At 38.5% G+C, this 18988-nt stretch overlaps 1 protein-coding gene across 1 annotated transcript; it reads right to left on the bottom strand.

Annotated features, from left to right (window-relative positions):
* Window positions 1-288: 288 nt before the first annotated feature.
* On the bottom strand, window positions 289-18870 carry LOC146310013 (uncharacterized). Its single transcript, XM_084744228.1, has 28 exons — window positions 18528-18870; window positions 18308-18381; window positions 16089-16311; window positions 15684-15995; window positions 15285-15569; window positions 14105-14401; window positions 13701-14012; window positions 13302-13586; window positions 12123-12419; window positions 11719-12030; window positions 11320-11604; window positions 10139-10435; window positions 9735-10046; window positions 9350-9634; window positions 8169-8465; window positions 7765-8076; window positions 7366-7650; window positions 6185-6481; window positions 5781-6092; window positions 5396-5680; window positions 4217-4513; window positions 3813-4124; window positions 3414-3698; window positions 2914-3240; window positions 2015-2329; window positions 1100-1387; window positions 783-925; window positions 289-297 (listed from the first exon to the last, which is right to left on the bottom strand). Exons 1-28 carry the CDS (start codon window positions 18724-18726, stop codon window positions 289-291), a joined length of 7539 nt encoding a protein of 2512 aa, XP_084600354.1. The 5' UTR covers window positions 18727-18870.
* Window positions 18871-18988: the final 118 nt, after the last annotated feature.

The following is an 18988-nucleotide window of genomic DNA, read 5'->3' as shown; positions in this document are numbered from 1 at the left end:
AATTGGCATTTTAATCTCAAAAGCTCAATCCATTTTATCAATTCATTCATTTATTGTCGTCTTGTTTCACACATACACACATGCATTACATACATGCCACACTAAATATGTAACTGAACCATACAAAGAAATTAATATCGTATAAACTAATGCCATTAACTATAATAACAGCAATGTAAAAAATAAAGAAACTACATTAGTACACTTTCAATGTAGTTAGGCTGCATGTCATCAAAAATCATCCAATATATCATCCATCATATAATGAGATCTGTCGTGTGATCACCATCATTTTCTCTAAAAGGAGAAAACATTAGAAATATATCAGAATCTCGTATTTAAATTCAAACTACCCAAAAATATTAACATTTTAGAGTAGTGACAATATTAGACATAGTAGAGATATTAAAACCATACAAGTGATACGAAATACTGTACTGGAAAAGCACTTAAAACTACAAACCCCATTTCCAAAAAGGCCGGGATGCTGTCAAATGTAAATAAGAGCAGTATGAAATGATCTGCAAATCCTTTTTGACCTATATTCTATTGAATACAGTACAGAGACAAGATATTTAATGTTCAAACTGATGAACTTGAATCAAATTAATCAAATTTAGAATTAATGTACGTATATTTACAAAATAATAACAGTAGAGTTAACAACTTTGAACATTAAGTATCTTGTCTTTGTACTGCATTCAATTGAATACAGGTTGAACAGTATTATGCTTTACACTAACTTTTTTGGAACTGGGGTTTGTACAATAGCTGTATCTTACCTTAATTACGGTAACAATGACGCCATAGATGAGGGCGATGAGGAAGAAAAGGAGGAAAGTGAAGGCCGTGTACCAGATTTCCACATCTATGTCTTGGTCTGCATCAGCTTGCAAGGTATCATGAAACGGATTAGAGTTCTCGTCTGTGAAAGAATTAAAATGAGATTTGTCAGTTAACTGTCTTTGTTACAGCAGAAGGACTGCAAAACATATACAAATAAGATTATTCATGTAGTTAGCAAACTGACCGACAAATGTGTGAAATAGGAAGGTAATTAATGTGCAAGAAAGATGCGGATCATTGGACAAACCAGCACCTGGTTTTGATATATTCAGGGCTAGGGTGGTGTTAGCATGCGTCACCCTGCAGGTGACGACTGCCCCAGGTAACCAGTTGACTGTGGACAGACGGAGGTGGCTTTGGATGCTGAACTTTCCGTTCGGGCCTCTGTGGGGTTCAGCTGTGTTGTAGTCACGCAGTTCCTTGGTGTTGTTAAGAAACCAAGTGATGTTGATGGATGCGGGGCTGAAGCCAAACACCAGACACACCAGTTCACCAGAGCCCTGGAGCAAGGTGGCTGAAGGCTCGCTGTAGGTCACACTGGCTGGAGAAAACAGACAGAGAAGTATTTTAATGATGGCTATTGAGTAACACTGAGACCTGAGAAGAATCAGATACTCTACAACGAAGAGCTGTCCCCATCTGAGTCCTTTAATACTGAGTATCTGCTGCTCAAATATCCATATTTACTTAAATACTGTTCAAATATGTATCTGCTACATTGAAATAACAGCTGTAGCCTTACTTTTCACGAGCTACTTCAACCAAATACTGCATGCCGATAGTAAGACGCAACAAGCTATACTTTGTATCGAATTAGAAAAAAAATAAAAATAGAAATAGAAATAACATGTCCTTTACTTGACAGTACTAGACCCTTTATTAAACCCTCATTAAATTTTATCAGAGGGTAACTAAGGACATATTACAACAAAGAGAAGTCATACATCTGTTACTTCCCCATATGGGTGACTGCACAGACTGTAGGCAGATAATTTGATTTGATCCAGTGAAGTAGGCGGTGGTCCTCTGCCAACTATATGTGAGCAGCCAACAAAGGTGTCTTTGGCTGAATACAAGGACTGATCCATAGGACTCTCTACTGTAATGAATGATGTAATGAACAACACACATCAGCTGTAAATTTCCTGAATGCTAATTCTCAGCTCACCAAACACATCCTTTACTGTGCTTTCAAAAGGCGTTTCAGACGACTCATGTTCGACAACACAAGAGAACGCGTCTTTGTCCGCAGTTTTGGATATGTTCAGTCTGCTGGTCATTGAATAAGTGACGCTCCCCGTGTCTTTCCACGCAGGACTGTTGGTGTAGAGACTTGATGGGACTCTCTGGCCATTCTCCTCCCAGTGCACTAAGAGGTTAGATGGGGAAAATCCAGAAACCAGGCAGAGAAGGGTGAGGGTGTCTGATGTAGACAGCTCAGAGTCAGTTGGTTCAATTATCTTCACCGCTGGCGGATGAAGCTCTTGAGAAACACAGAAAGAAGAAAAAAGTTTATAAGGTTTATAGTTTGGCTAGTTTTAATTCGATTAATTTAAATAAATATGATAAATAAATATGGCCTAAAATGTTACAGCAAACATTTCTGATCATAAAATGTTAAAATACATATATGATATATAAAAATATGATAAATGTTAAGATGCAGTAAAATTCGTATATCATCTGATGCCAAGCAGCACTGGGTCACTTTATTTTTTTGTATTTAATGTATGATTTTTATTTTATTTTTAAAAATTAATTTAAATGTTTAACCTAACTAATGGCTGATGGCAAATGGCTGACAAGAAAAGCTAATGACGTGAAACTGATCAAACTAAAGGAAGTGTCAAACTGAACTGATGCACCTTCAGAATAAAAGAAGAAAAAAATGAAAAGCTGTTCGGACATTTGAGTGGCGATTTTAAACTTATCATTTAGTGCACAACCAGCACAACCATCATGGGGAACATTTTCAATGGTTTCTAATGCAAGTTCACCTTCATAAACTACACTGTACAATAAGCAATCGCAAAGAATCAAATCTATGCTTTTTATGTAAAACATTACCTGTGCTTTTGCTTATATGGTCCTCGTAGCTCTGGTTGGAGCACTGATGCTTTCCCCTGCAAGACACTAGTTTATATGCATGCCAATCCTCCGCTGACACGTTGAGGAAACTCCTCAAAGTCTCTGTCCTATTGCTGTGAGTCACTGGTGGCTCCGTATGGACACTGAAAGAATTTTTTTTCCCATCTACTGTCCAGGTGATGGAGAAGTCATTAAGAGCAGAGCCGACCAGGAGACAGGTGAGAGTCACATGTCCATTGTTGTGAAGATCCTGGAGTGGTGGTCCCTGAACATATACACCAACAATCTGAGATGATGCTGGAGTAACTGAAAAAAGAACATATTGGGGGAGAAAATATGTTTATCAAGTAATGACAGAAAAAAATGTGTCAAATGCTAAAATGAGTGGTTCAAAAATAGTGTGACTGTATGTATTTATTAAGATTTAATACATTAAAATAATTAATTATATTAATGTATTGATTATATATTAATTTTACCTGAGCAGAAGCTGATGTTCTTCCTGACATTTTCATTCAGGGTCTTGTCAGATACTTCACAGGTGAAGACCTTCCCTGTTTTCCACTCTTCTCGAGGGATATGAAGTTGACTGGTTACTGCCACGCGTCCATCTGCACCCATGCTGATGTCAACAGTTGAAGAAGATCTTTGCTTACTCTCAGAAAACCATTTAATTTGAGGGTTGAAGCCCCATCCTGAGCATAAGAGTCTCTGTGTGTCTGACTCTTCACTGGGGTCCAGGAGGAGCTCCACTGATGGATCCACTATTAAAACAACATATTAAAGAATCAGTTCAATTCAAGTATCAGTTAATTTACATTGAAATAAATGTACTGACAGTATCAAATCCACTTGGAAAAATGAGTACAAACTCTCACCAAAAATGTTGCCAGTGGGCTGTGACTTGAAGCTGCCAGTGAAGCCTTGATTCACAGTGCAGGTGAAACGTTTGTCTTTCGTCCAGTACTTTTGAGGGACAGTGAAGCGTCTACTGATTGAATGGCGCTCTGGGGTTTCAGGAAGATCAACATACTGTTTGTCAGAGATGTCAACACCGTTGGCTTGAAAGGTGATGTAGAAGTCACTGGAGGAGAGTTCTGTGATGCTACACTCCAGCACAGCGCTGTCTCCCTTCAGTAAATCTGGAAGAGATCTCCTGATCTCCACTGATGGAGCTGTAACTGCAGGTCCTGGATGACACAGACAGAAAAAAAACATAAGTATGTCTCCAGTCCTTCAATGTGACAAAACATTTGATTGTCATGTTGTACAGTCATCTTACCTGCAACATTCACAGTCTTCTCAGTGGATGAGAAACACTCACTTTCAGCTCTGCATGTTATAAACTTGAGTTGCTTCCACTGACTTGAAGAAACTGTAATGTTACTGATTATATGAGTCGTGTTTGTGTCCTGGTTCACTGTGTTACTGGTTGAAACCATCCCATCCATCAGCCAGGTCACGTTGGCATCAAAAGCAGTCTGGACCAAACATGTTGCGTTCACCTCAGATGCTGCCGTCATTACTGTCTTCAAGCTGGGAATGTCCACATGAATGGAAGGAGGGACGCTTGAAGAAACTGAGAATAAAAAGCACATGGAAAAATAATTATAGAGAACCACTGAATCCTTAATAAATGATGTCCTGGTAAAATAAGTTTCTCGACATTCTCCAATTGTGAGACAAGATGCTTCGAAAGCCTTTGAATACCAATTAATTACCACATTTTATATAAGTCGTTATCTGCTTCTTGTGAAGGACAGATTGAACACAACTCAGATACTTTTGATCCAGTTTTGAGTTTATTGTACTCTTTACAATATTTTAAATTGTATCATTTGGAGTTTGGTATTAATTGACATTGACTAAATATTACTGCAAGCATTCTTCCAGTCTTTGATATCAAAACAAATGTTGAGATCTCTTTCAAATTCATCTGAGGGTATAGAAATTCTCTCTTCTTTGGGTAAGGTAATTAAACCAGAGATTGTGTTAAAGTAATAACCTGTATGACTGCAGGTCCGATGATAGAAAGTGTTTGAGTGATTAGTATAACTGTATGTCATTGGCATATAAACAGATTTTGTGATTACTTGTATCAACTGGGATACCTGGAACATTTTTTTCTTTGGCATATTGCAGAGACAAATAATTCATTGTTACACCTTGAAGTGGAGATGGTAATGGGCAACACTGTCTTGTTTCTTTATATAACTGACATTTTGAGATGTATAATTTTAGGTAATGACTAACAAAATCTAAAAGGAAATTGACATTTGATTTTTTACGTTTGCCACATGCCCAGAAAAACACTACATTCCACATTACTGTAAAATTAGTTTCATTTCAGCTGGATATGAAAGTTTGTGACTGTTTCCTGTGATCTTAACATCAGAGGGAGAAATGGTGGCAACTGTATTTGTGAACTTCTTCTGATCGAAAGTTTGCTAAAAGTTATTACCTGAGCACACACTGATGTTCTTCCTGACATTTTCATTCAGGGTCTTGTCAGATACTTCACAAGTGAAGACCTTCCCTGTTTTCCACTCTTCTCGAGGGATATGAAGTTGACTGGTTACTGCCACACGTCCATCTGCACCCATGCTGATGTCAACAGTTGAAGAATATCTTTGCTTACTCTCAGAAAACCATTTAATTTGTGGGTTGAAGCCCCATCCTGAGCATAAGAGTCTCTGTGTGTCTGACTCTTCACTGGGGTCCAGGAGGAGCTCCACTGATGGGTCCACTGAAAAAGATGAATCAGTACAGAAGTAAATCATTTTATTGCAGATAAATAAAGTTTGAAACGTTAAATCATTATTAGAAATAAGGGTAATTCCTCTCACCAAAAATATTGCCTGTGGAGTTTGACTCATAGTTGCTGGACAAGCCTTGATTCACTTTGCAGGTGAAGCTTGTGACGTTCTTCCAGTACTTTGGAGGCACAGTGAAGCGTCTACTGATGAAATGAGGTCCTGGTGCTTCAGAAAGACCAACATACTGTTTGTCAGAGATGTCAACACCGTTGGCCTGAAAGGTGATGTAGAAGTCACTGGAGGAGAGTTCTGTGATGCTACACTCCAGCACAGCGCTGTCTCCCTTCAGTAAATCTGGAAGAGATCTCCTGATCTCCACTGATGGAGCTGTAACTGCAGGTCCTGGATGATACAGACAGAAAAAAAACATAAGTATGTCTCCAGTCCTTCAATGTGACAAAACATTTGATTGTCATGTTGTACAGTCATCTTACCTGCAACATTCACAGTCTTCTCAGTGGATGAGAAACACTCACTTTCAGCTCTGCATGTTATAAACTTGAGTTTCTTCCACTGACTTGAAGAAACTGTAATGTTACTGATTATATGAGTCGTGTTTGTGTCCTGGTTCACTGTGTTACTGGTTGAAACCATCCCATCCATCAGCCAGGTCACGTTGGCATCAAAAGCAGTCTGGACCAAACATGTTGCGTTCACCTCAGATGCTGCCGTCATTACTGTCTTCAAGCTGGGAATGTCCACATGAATGGAAGGAGGGACGCTTGAAGAAACTGAGAATAAAAAGCACATGGAAAAATAATTATAGAGAACCACTGAATCCTTAATAAATGATGTCCTGGTAAAATAAGTTTCTCGACATTCTCCAATTGTGAGACAAGATGCTTCGAAAGCCTTTGAATACCAATTAATTACCACATTTTATATAAGTCGTTATCTGCTTCTTGTGAAGGACAGATTGAACACAACTCAGATACTTTTGATCCAGTTTTGAGTTTATTGTACTCTTTACAATATTTTAAATTGTATCATTTGGAGTTTGGTATTAATTGACATTGACTAAATATTACTGCAAGCATTCTTCCAGAGTTTGATATCAAAACAAATGTTGAGATCTCTTTCAAATTCATCTGAGGGTATAGAAATTCTCTCTTCTTTGGGCAAGGTAATTAAACCAGAGATTGTGTTAAAGTAATAACCTGTATGACCACAGGTCCGATGCTAGAAAGTGTTTTTTGGTGACTAGTATAACTGTATGTCATTGGCATATAAACTGATTTTGTGATTACTTGTATCAACTGGGATACCTGGAACATTTTTTTCTTTGGCATATTGCAGAGACAAATAATTCATTGTTACATCTTGAAGTGGAGATGGTAATGGGCAACACTGTCTGGTTTCTTTATATAACTGACATTTTGAGATGTATAATTTTAGGTAATGACTAACAAAATCTAAAAGGAAATTGACATTTGATTTTTTACGTTTTCCACATGCCCAGAAAAACACTACATTCCACATTACTGTCAAATTAGTTTCATTTCAGCTGGATATGAAAGTTTTTGACTGTTTCCTGTGATCTTAACATGAGAGGGAGAAATGGTGGCAACTGTATTTGTGAGCTTCTTCTGATCGAAAGTTTGCTAAAAGTTATTACCTGAGCACACACTGATGTTCTTCCTGACATTTGTATTCAGGGTCTTGTCAGATACTTCACAGGTGAAGACCTTCCCTGTTTTCCACTCTTCTCTAGGGATATGAAGTTGACTGGTTACTGCCACACGTCCATCTGCACCCATGCTGATGTCAACAGTTGAAGAAGATCTTTGCTTACTCTCAGAAAACCATTTAATTTGAGGGTTGAAGCCCCATCCTGAGCATAAGAGTCTCTGTGTGTCTGACTCTTCACTGGGGTCCAGGAGGAGCTCCACTGATGGATCCACTATTAAAACAACATATTAAAGAATCAGTTCAATTCAAGTATCAGTTAATTTACATTGAAATAAATGTACTGACAGTATCAAATCCACTTGGAAAAAAGAGTCCAAACTCTCACCAAAAATGTTGCCAGTGGGCTGTGACTTGAAGCTGCCAGTGAAGCCTTGATTCACTTTGCAGGTGAAAGTTTTGTCTTTCGTCCAGTACTTTTGAGGGACAGTGAAGCGTCTACTGATTGAATGGCGCTCTGGGGTTTCAGGAAGATCAACATACTGTTTGTCAGAGATGTCAACACCGTTGGCTTGAAAGGTGATGTAGAAGTCACTGGAGGAGAGTTCTGTGACATCACACTCCAACACAGAGCTGTTTCCCTTCAGTAAATCTGGAAGAGATCTCCTGATCTCCACTGATGGAGCTGTAACTGCAGGTCCTGGATGACACAGACAGAAAAAAAACATAAGTATGTCTCCAGTCCTTCAATGTGACAAAACATTTGATTGTCATGTTGTACAGTCATCTTACCTGCAACATTCACAGTCTTCTCAGTGGATGAGAAACACTCACTTTCAGCTCTGCATGTTATAAACTTGAGTTGCTTCCACTGACTTGAAGAAACTGTAATGTTACTGATTATATGAGTCGTGTTTGTGTCCTGGTTCACTGTGTTACTGGTTGAAACCATCCCATCCATCAGCCAGGTCACGTTGGCATCAAAAGCAGTCTGGACCAAACATGTTGCGTTCACCTCAGATGCTGCCGTCATTACTGTCTTCAAGCTGGGAATGTCCACATGAATGGAAGGAGGGACGCTTGAAGAAACTGAGAATAAAAAGCACATGGAAAAATAATTATAGAGAACCACTGAATCCTTAATAAATGATGTCCTGGTAAAATAAGTTTCTCGACATTCTCCAATTGTGAGACAAGATGCTTCGAAAGCCTTTGAATACCAATTAATTACCACATTTTATATAAGTCGTTATCTGCTTCTTGTGAAGGACAGATTGAACACAACTCAGATACTTTTGATCCAGTTTTGAGTTTATTGTACTCTTTACAATATTTTAAATTGTATCATTTGGAGTTTGGTATTAATTGACATTGACTAAATATTACTGCAAGCATTCTTCCAGAGTTTGATATCAAAACAAATGTTGAGATCTCTTTCAAATTCATCTGAGGGTATAGAAATTCTCTCTTCTTTGGGCAAGGTAATTAAACCAGAGATTGTGTTAAAGTAATAACCTGTATGACCACAGGTCCGATGCTAGAAAGTGTTTTTTGGTGACTAGTATAACTGTATGTCATTGGCATATAAACTGATTTTGTGATTACTTGTATCAACTGGGATACCTGGAACATTTTTTTCTTTGGCATATTGCAGAGACAAATAATTCATTGTTACACCTTGAAGTGGAGATGGTAATGGGCAACACTGTCTGGTTTCTTTATATAACTGACATTTTGAGATGTATAATTTTAGGTAATGACTAACAAAATCTAAAAGGAAATTGACATTTGATTTTTTACGTTTTCCACATGCCCAGAAAAACACTACATTCCACATTACTGTAAAATTAGTTTCATTTCAGCTGGATATGAAAGTTTTTGACTGTTTCCTGTGATCTTAACATGAGAGGGAGAAATGGTGGCAACTGTATTTGTGAGCTTCTTCTGATCGAAAGTTTGCAAAAAGTTATTACCTGAGCACACACTGATGTTCTTCCTGACATTTTCATTCAGGGTCTTGTCAGATACTTCACAAGTGAAGACCTTCCCTGTTTTCCACTCTTCTCGAGGGATATGAAGTTGACTGGTTACTGCCACACGTCCATCTGCACCCATGCTGATGTCAACAGTTGAAGAAGATCTTTGCTTACTCTCAGAAAACCATTTAATTTGAGGGTTGAAGCCCCATCCTGAGCATAAGAGTCTCTGTGTGTCTGACTCTTCACTGGGGTCCAGGAGGAGCTCCACTGATGGGTCCACTGAAAAAGATGAATCAGTACAGAAGTAAATCATTTTATTGCAGATAAATAAAGTTTGAAACGTTAAATCATTATTAGAAATAAGGGTAATTCCTCTCACCAAAAATATTGCCTGTGGAGTTTGACTCAAAGCTGCTGGAGAAGCCTTGATTCACTTTGCAGGTGAAGCTTGTGACGTTCTTCCAGTACTTTGGAGGCACAGTGAAGCGTCTACTGATGGAATGAGGTCCTGGTGCTTCAGAAAGACCAACATACTGTTTGTCAGAGATGTCAACACCGTTGGCCTGAAAGGTGATGTAGAAGTCACTGGAGGAGAGTTCTGTGACATCACACTCCAACACAGCGCTGTCTCCCTTCAGTAAATCTGGAAGAGATCTCCTGATCTCCACTGATGGAGCTGTAACTGCAGGTCCTGGATGACACAGACAGAAAAAAAACATAAGTATGTCTCCAGTCCTTCAATGTGACAAAACATTTGATTGTCATGTTGTACAGTCATCTTACCTGCAACATTCACAGTCTTCTCAGTGGATGAGAAACACTCACTTTCAGCTCTGCATGTTATAAACTTGAGTTGCTTCCACTGACTTGAAGAAACTGTAATGTTACTGATTATATGAGTCGTGTTTGTGTCCTGGTTCACTGTGTTACTGGTTGAAACCATCCCATCCATCAGCCAGGTCACCTTGGCATCAAAAGCAGTCTGGACCAAACATGTTGCGTTCACCTCAGATGCTGCCGTCATTACTGTCTTCAAGCTGGGAATGTCCACATGAATGGAAGGAGGGACGCTTGAAGAAACTGAGAATAAAAAGCACATGGAAAAATAATTATAGAGAACCACTGAATCCTTAATAAATGATGTCCTGGTAAAATAAGTTTCTCGACATTCTCCAATTGTGAGACAAGATGCTTCGAAAGCCTTTGAATACCAATTAATTACCACATTTTATATAAGTCGTTATCTGCTTCTTGTGAAGGACAGATTGAACACAACTCAGATACTTTTGATCCAGTGTTGAGTTTAATGTACTCTTTACAATATTTTAAATTGTATCATTTGGAGTTTGGTATTAATTGACATTGACTAAATATTACTGCAAGCATTCTTCCAGAGTTTGATATCAAAACAAATGTTGAGATCTCTTTCAAATTCATCTGAGGGTATAGAAATTCTCTCTTCTTTGGGCAAGGTAATTAAACCAGAGATTGTGTTAAAGTAATAACCTGTATGACTGCAGGTCCGATGATAGAAAGTGTTTTTTAGTGACTAGTATAACTGTATATCATTGGCATATAAACTGATTTTGTGATTATTTATATCAACTGGGATACCTGGAACATTTATTTCTTTGGCATATTGCAGAGACAAATAATTCATTGTTACACCTTGAAGTGGAGATGGTAATGGGCAACACTGTCTGGTTTCTTTATATAACTGACATTTTGAGATGTATAATTTTAGGTAATGACTAACAAAATCTAAAAGGAAATTGACATTTGATTTTTTACGTTTGCCACATGCCCAGAAAAACATTACATTCCACATTACTGTAAAATTAGTTTCATTTCAGCTGGATATGAAAGTTTGTGACTGTTTCCTGTGATCTTAACATCAGAGGGAGAAATGGTGGCAACTGTATTTGTGAACTTCTTCTGATCGAAAGTTTGCAAAAAGTTATTACCTGAGCACACACTGATGTTCTTCCTGACATTTGTATTCAGGGTCTTGTCAGATACTTCACAAGTGAAGACCTTCCCTGTTTTCCACTCTTCTCTAGGGATATGAAGTTGACTGGTTACTGCCACACGTCCATCTGCACCCATGCTGATGTCAACAGTTGAAGAAGATCTTTGCTTACTCTCAGAAAACCATTTAATTTGTGGGTTGAAGCCCCATCCTGAGCATAAGAGTCTCTGTGTGTCTGACTCTTCACTGGGGTCCAGGAGGAGCTCCACTGATGGATCCACTATTAAAACAACATATTAAAGAATCAGTTCAATTCAAGTATCAGTTAATTTACATTGAAATAAATGTACTGACAGTATCAAATCCACTTGGAAAAAAGAGTCCAAACTCTCACCAAAAATGTTGCCAGTGGGCTGTGACTTGAAGCTGCCAGTGAAGCCTTGATTCACTTTGCAGGTGAAACGTTTGTCTTTCGTCCAGTGCTCTCGAGGGACAGTGAAGTGTCTACTGATTGAATGGCGCTCTGGGGTTTCAGGAAGATCAACATACTGTTTGTCAGAGATGTCAACACCGTTGGCTTGAAAGGTGATGTAGAAGTCACTGGAGGAGAGTTCTGTGATGCTACACTCCAGCACAGCGCTGTCTCCCTTCAGTAAATCTGGAAGAGATCTCCTGATCTCCACTGATGGAGCTGTAACTGCAGGTCCTGGATGACACAGACAGAAAAAAAACATAAGTATGTCTCCAGTCCTTCAATGTGACAAAACATTTGATTGTCATGTTGTACAGTCATCTTACCTGCAACATTCACAGTCTTCTCAGTGGATGAGAAACACTCACTTTCAGCTCTGCATGTTATAAACTTGAGTTGCTTCCACTGACTTGAAGAAACTGTAATGTTACTGATTATATGAGTCGTGTTTGTGTCCTGGTTCACTGTGTTACTGGTTGAAACCATCCCATCCATCAGCCAGGTCACGTTGGCATCAAAAGCAGTCTGGACCAAACATGTTGCGTTCACCTCAGATGCTGCCGTCATTACTGTCTTCAAGCTGGGAATGTCCACATGAATGGAAGGAGGGACGCTTGAAGAAACTGAGAATAAAAAGCACATGGAAAAATAATTATAGAGAACCACTGAATCCTTAATAAATGATGTCCTGGTAAAATAAGTTTCTCGACATTCTCCAATTGTGAGACAAGATGCTTCGAAAGCCTTTGAATACCAATTAATTACCACATTTTATATAAGTCGTTATCTGCTTCTTGTGAAGGACAGATTGAACACAACTCAGATACTTTTGATCCAGTTTTGAGTTTATTGTACTCTTTACAATATTTTAAATTGTATCATTTGGAGTTTGGTATTAATTGACATTGACTAAATATTACTGCAAGCATTCTTCCAGAGTTTGATATCAAAACAAATGTTGAGATCTCTTTCAAATTCATCTGAGGGTATAGAAATTTTCTTTTCTTTGGGCAAGGTAATTAAACCAGAGATTGTGTTAAAGTAATAACCTGTATGACTGCAGGTCCGATGATAGAAAGTGTTTGAGTGACTAGTATAACTGTATGTCATTGGCATATAAACTGATTTTGTGATTATTTATATCAACTGGGATACCTGGAACATTTTTTTTCTTTGGCATATTGCAGAGACAAATAATTCATTGTTACACCTTGAAGTGGAGATGGTAATGGGCAACACTGTCTTGTTTCTTTATATAACTGACATTTTGAGATGTATAATTTTAGGTAATGACTAACAAAATCTAAAAAGAAATTGACATTGATTTTTTACGTTTGCCACATGCCCAGAAAAACATTACATTCCACATTACTGTAAAATTAGTTTCATTTCAGCTGGATATGAAAGTTTTTGACTGTTTCCTGTGATCTTAACATCAGAGGGAGAAATGGTGGCAACTGTATTTGTGAGCTTCTTCTGATCGAAAGTTTGCTAAAAGTTATTACCTGAGCACACACTGATGTTCTTCCTGACATTTGTATTCAGGGTCTTGTCAGATACTTCACAGGTGAAGACCTTCCCTGTTTTCCACTCTTCTCGAGGGATATGAAGTTGACTGGTTACTGCCACACGTCCATCTGCACCCATGCTGATGTCAACAGTTGAAGAAGATCTTTGCTTACTCTCAGAAAACCATTTAATTTGTGGGTTGAAGCCCCATCCTGAGCATAAGAGTCTCTGTGTGTCTGACTCTTCACTGGGGTCCAGGAGGAGCTCCACTGATGGATCCACTATTAAAACAACATATTAAAGAATCAGTTCAATTCAAGTATCAGTTAATTTACATTGAAATAAATGTACTGACAGTATCAAATCCACTTGGAAAAAAGAGTCCAAACTCTCACCAAAAATGTTGCCAGTGGGCTGTGACTTGAAGCTGCCAGTGAAGCCTTGATTCACTTTGCAGGTGAAAGTTTTGTCTTTCGTCCAGTACTTTTGAGGGACAGTGAAGCGTCTACTGATTGAATGGCGCTCTGGGGTTTCAGGAAGATCAACATACTGTTTGTCAGAGATGTCAACACCGTTGGCTTGAAAGGTGATGTAGAAGTCACTGGAGGAGAGTTCTGTGACATCACACTCCAACACAGAGCTGTTTCCCTTCAGTAAATCTGGAAGAGATCTCCTGATCTCCACTGATGGAGCTGTAACTGCAGGTCCTGGATGATACAGACAGAAAAAAAACATAAGTATGTCTCCAGTCCTTCAATGTGACAAAACATTTGATTGTCATGTTGTACAGTCATCTTACCTGCAACATTCACAGTCTTCTCAGTGGATGAGAAACACTCACTTTCAGCTCTGCATGTTATAAACTTGAGTTTCTTCCACTGACTTGAAGAAACTGTAATGTTACTGATTATATGAGTCGTGTTTGTGTCCTGGTTCACTGTGTTACTGGTTGAAACCATCCCATCCATCAGCCAGGTCACGTTGGCATCAAAAGCAGTCTGGACCAAACATGTTGCGTTCACCTCAGATGCTGCCGTCATTACTGTCTTCAAGCTGGGAATGTCCACATGAATGGAAGGAAGGACGCTTGAAGAAACTGAGAATAAAAAGCACATGGAAAAATAATTATAGAGAACCACTGAATCCTTAATAAATGATGTCCTGGTAAAATAAGTTTCTCGACATTCTCCAATTGTGAGACAAGATGCTTCGAAAGCCTTTGAATACCAATTAATTACCACATTTTATATAAGTCGTTATCTGCTTCTTGTGCAGGACAGATTGAACACAACTCAGATACTTTTGATCCAGTGTTGAGTTTAATGTACTCTTTACAATATTTTAAATTGTATCATTTGGAGTTTGGTATTAATTGACATTGACTAAATATTACTGCAAGCATTCTTCCAGAGTTTGATATCAAATCAAATGTTGAGATCTCTTTCAAATTCATCTGAGGGTATAGAAATTCTCTCTTCTTTGGGCAAGGTAATTAAACCAGAGATTGTGTTAAAGTAATAACCTGTATGACTGCAGGTCCGATGATAGAAAGTGTTTTTTAGTGACTAGTATAACTGTATGTCATTGGCATATAAACTGATTTTGTGATTATTTATATCAACTGGGATACCTGGAACATTTTTTTCTTTGGCATATTGCAGAGACAAATAATTCATTGTTACACCTTGAAGTGGAGATGGTAATGGGCAACACTGTCTTGTTTCTTTATATAACTGACATTTTGAGATGTATAATTTTAGGTAATGACTAACAAAATCTAAAAGGAAATTGACATTGATTTTTTACGTTTGCCACATGCCCAGAAAAACACTACATTCCACATTACTGTAAAATTAGTTTCATTTCAGCTGGATATGAAAGTTTGTGACTGTTTCCTGTGATCTTAACATCAGAGGGAGAAATGGTGGCAACTGTATTTGTGAACTTCTTCTGATCGAAAGTTTGCAAAAAGTTATTACCTGAGCACACACTGATGTTCTTCCTGACATTTTCATTCAGGGTCTTGTCAGATACTTCACAAGTGAAGACCTTCCCTGTTTTCCACTCTTCTCTAGGGATATGAAGTTGACTGGTTACTGCCACACGTCCATCTGCACCCATGCTGATGTCAACAGTTGAAGAAGATCTTTGCTTACTCTCAGAAAACCATTTAATTTGTGGGTTGAAGCCCCATCCTGAGCATAAGAGTCTCTGTGTGTCTGACTCTTCACTGGGGTCCAGGAGGAGCTCCACTGATGGATCCACTATTAAAACAACATATTAAAGAATCAGTTCAATTCAAGTATCAGTTAATTTACATTGAAATAAATGTACTGACAGTATCAAATCCACTTGGAAAAAAGAGTGCAAACTCTCACCAAAAATGTTGCCTGTGGAGTTTGACTCAAAGCTGCTGGAGAAGCCTTGAGTCACAGTGCAGGTGAAACTTCTGTGGTTCTTCCGGTACTCTTGAGGGACAGTGAAGCGTCTACTGATGGAATGAGGTCCTGGTGCTTCAGAAAGACCAACATACTGTTTGTCAGAGATGTCAACACCGTTGGCTTGAAAGGTGATGTAGAAGTCACTGGAGGAGAGTTCTGTGACATCACACTCCAGCACAGCGCTGTCTCCCTTCAGTAAATCTGGAAGAGATCTCCTGATCTCCACTGATGGAGCTGTAACTGCAGGTCCTGGATGACACAGACAGAAAAAAAAACATAAGTATGTCTCCAGTCCGTCAATGTGACAAAACATTTGATTGTCATGTTGTACAGTCATCTTACCTGCAACATTCACAGTCTTCTCAGTGGATGAGAAACACTCACTTTCAGCTCTGCATGTTATAAACTTGAGTTGCTTCCACTGACTTGAAGAAACTGTAATGTTACTGATTATATGAGTCGTGTTTGTGTCCTGGTTCACTGTGTTACTGGTTGAAACCATCCCATCCATCAGCCAGGTCACGTTGGCATCAAAAGCAGTCTGGACCAAACATGTTGCGTTCACCTCAGATGCTGCCGTCATTACTGTCTTCAAGCTGGGAATGTCCACATGAATGGAAGGAGGGACGCTTGAAGAAACTGAGAATAAAAAGCACATGGAAAAATAATTATAGAGAACCACTGAATCCTTAATAAATGATGTCCTGGTAAAATAAGTTTCTCGACATTCTCCAATTGTGAGACAAGATGCTTCGAAAGCCTTTGAATACCAATTAATTACCACATTTTATATAAGTCGTTATCTGCTTCTTGTGAAGGACAGATTGAACACAACTCAGATACTTTTGATCCAGTGTTGAGTTTAATGTACTCTTTACAATATTTTAAATTGTATCATTTGGAGTTTGGTATTAATTGACATTGACTAAATATTACTGCAAGCATTCTTCCAGAGTTTGATATCAAATCAAATGTTGAGATCTCTTTCAAATTCATCTGAGGGTATAGAAATTCTCTCTTCTTTGGGCAAGGTAATTAAACCAGAGATTGTGTTAAAGTAATAACCTGTATGACTGCAGGTCCGATGATAGAAAGTGTTTTTTAGTGACTAGTATAACTGTATGTCATTGGCATATAAACTGATTTTGTGATTATTTATATCAACTGGGATACCTGGAACATTTTTTTCTTTGGCATATTGCAGAGACAAATAATTCATTGTTACACCTTGAAGTGGAGATGGTAATGGGCAACACTGTCTTGTTTCTTTATATAACTGACATTTTGAGATGTATAATTTTAGGTAATGACTAACAAAATCTAAAAGGAAATTGACATTGATTTTTTACGTTTGCCACATGCCCAGAAAAACACTACATTCCACATTACTGTAAAATTAGTTTCATTTCAGCTGGATATGAAAGTTTGTGACTGTTTCCTGTGATCTTAACATCAGAGGGAGAAATGGTGGCAACTGTATTTGTGAACTTCTTCTGATCAAAAGTTTGCAAAAAGTTATTACCTGAGCACACACTGATGTTCTTCCTGACATTTGTATTCAGGGTCTTGTCAGATACTTCACAAGTGAAGACCTTCCCTGTTTTCCACTCTTCTCGAGGGATATGAAGTTGACTGGTTACTGCCACACGTCCATCTGCACCCATGCTGATGTCAACAGTTGAAGAAGATCTTTGCTTACTCTCAGAAAACCATTTAATTTGTGGGTTGAAGCCCCATCCTGAGCATAAGAGTCTCTGTGTGTCTGACTCTTCACTGGGGTCCAGGAGGAGCTCCACTGATGGATCCACTATTAAAACAACATATTAAAGAATCAGTTCAATTCAAGTATCAGTTAATTTACATTGAAATAAATGTACTGACAGTATCAAATCCACTTGGAAAAAAGAGTCCAAACTCTCACCAAAAATGTTTCCAGTGGGCTGTGACTTGAAGCTGCCAGTGAAGCCTTGATTCACAGTGCAGGTGAAAGTTTTGTCTTTCGTCCAGTACTTTTGAGGGACAGTGAAGCGTCTACTGATTGAATGGCGCTCTGGGGTTTCAGGAAGATAAACATACTGTTTGTCAGAGATGTCAACACTGTTGGCTTGAAAGGTGACGTACAGATCACTGGAGGAGAGTTCTGTGATGCTACACTCCAACACAGAGCTGTTTCCCTTCAGTAAATCTGGAAGAGATCTCCTGATCTCCACTGATGGAGCTGTAACTGCAGGTCCTGGATGACACAGAAAGACAACAAAGTAGAAATATTTCTTGCATGTCCTTCACTTTCACAACACACCTGACTTTTTTTTTCATGTAATCCTCTTACCTGAAACTTTCTCCTCAGCCTCAGTCTCCTCAACGGATTTGAGGCAGGGATGTTCAACTTTACATTTGACAACTTTCAGTCGTTTCCAGCGACTCAAGTCAACTGTTAGAGTGCTTATTAAGTGAGTTGTGTTTCTTATTTGGTTTACATTTGTACTATATGGGGCTGTTCTATCCATCTGCCAGGTCACCTTGGCATCAAACAAAGTGTGGACTGAACACGTTGCTTTCACCTGAGAATTTGCCATCATCACTGTCTTGAATCTGGGAATCTCCAAATGAATGGAAGGAAGGGTTCTTGCATGGACTGCAGACAGAAAATGGTCATAGATGTTAATGTCATTCAAACTACTCAGTTTATTCCAACATGCATTTTCTTTTAAATTTCACAAAATTCATGATATAGCAACAATATCCATACTGCGCTATAAAATAATAGCTGTACATACTCACCCTGACAAATACTTATTGTTTTCACAAATTCAGCATCATTGTGAGTGGCCCTGCATGTAAACTTTGAGCCAGCTGCCCACTGTTTCATATTTGGTGTAATCTCACTGCTTAGACTGAAGGTTTTCTCTGTTCTGTCCAAACTCTGCAGCTTCCTTTCGATTGGTGCATAAATTACACGTTGGTTGTCTCGTTTCCACATCACACTCAGTTTGTCTGGAAAGTAGCCACTTAGGGTGCAGATGAGTTTGACTTGTGAGGCCCCAACTTCTCCATCCCAGACAGGGTGTATTGTGATGTTTGGAGAGACAATCCTGGGAACTGAGACAGAAAAGAGATTTTGTTTTTACTTATTTCATTCTAAACACTGACTGCAGAAATGTTCAAAGTTTGAGCTGATTTGATCTCTTCAGTTATACATACCTTCAGACTTTAGTCAAGTAACCAACTGTGTTGTCTCAATT

Source organism: Lutjanus erythropterus, chromosome 19 (genome assembly GCF_056507025.1).
Source record: "Lutjanus erythropterus isolate fLutEry1 chromosome 19, fLutEry1.hap2, whole genome shotgun sequence".
Taxonomy (NCBI): Eukaryota; Metazoa; Chordata; class Actinopteri; order Lutjaniformes; family Lutjanidae; genus Lutjanus; species Lutjanus erythropterus.
Note: the sequence above shows the minus strand (reverse complement) of the source record. Positions and strands in the feature narration are given on the sequence as shown.

Excerpts from the sequence above, each read along its gene's own strand:
- LOC146310013 (XM_084744228.1), bottom strand. The coding sequence starts at position 18,726 with ATGTGGAAACGAGACAACCAACGTGTAATTTATGCACCAATCGAAAGG. Across the intron at positions 16,312-18,307 it reads TGATGATGGCAAATTCTCAG|GTGAACGCAACATGTTTGGT; the intron begins GTGAAAGCAACG and ends GCAGCATCTGAG. Across the intron at positions 14,013-14,104 it reads GAAGACTGTGAATGTTGCAG|GACCTGCAGTTACAGCTCCA; the intron begins GTAAGATGACTG and ends TGTATCATCCAG.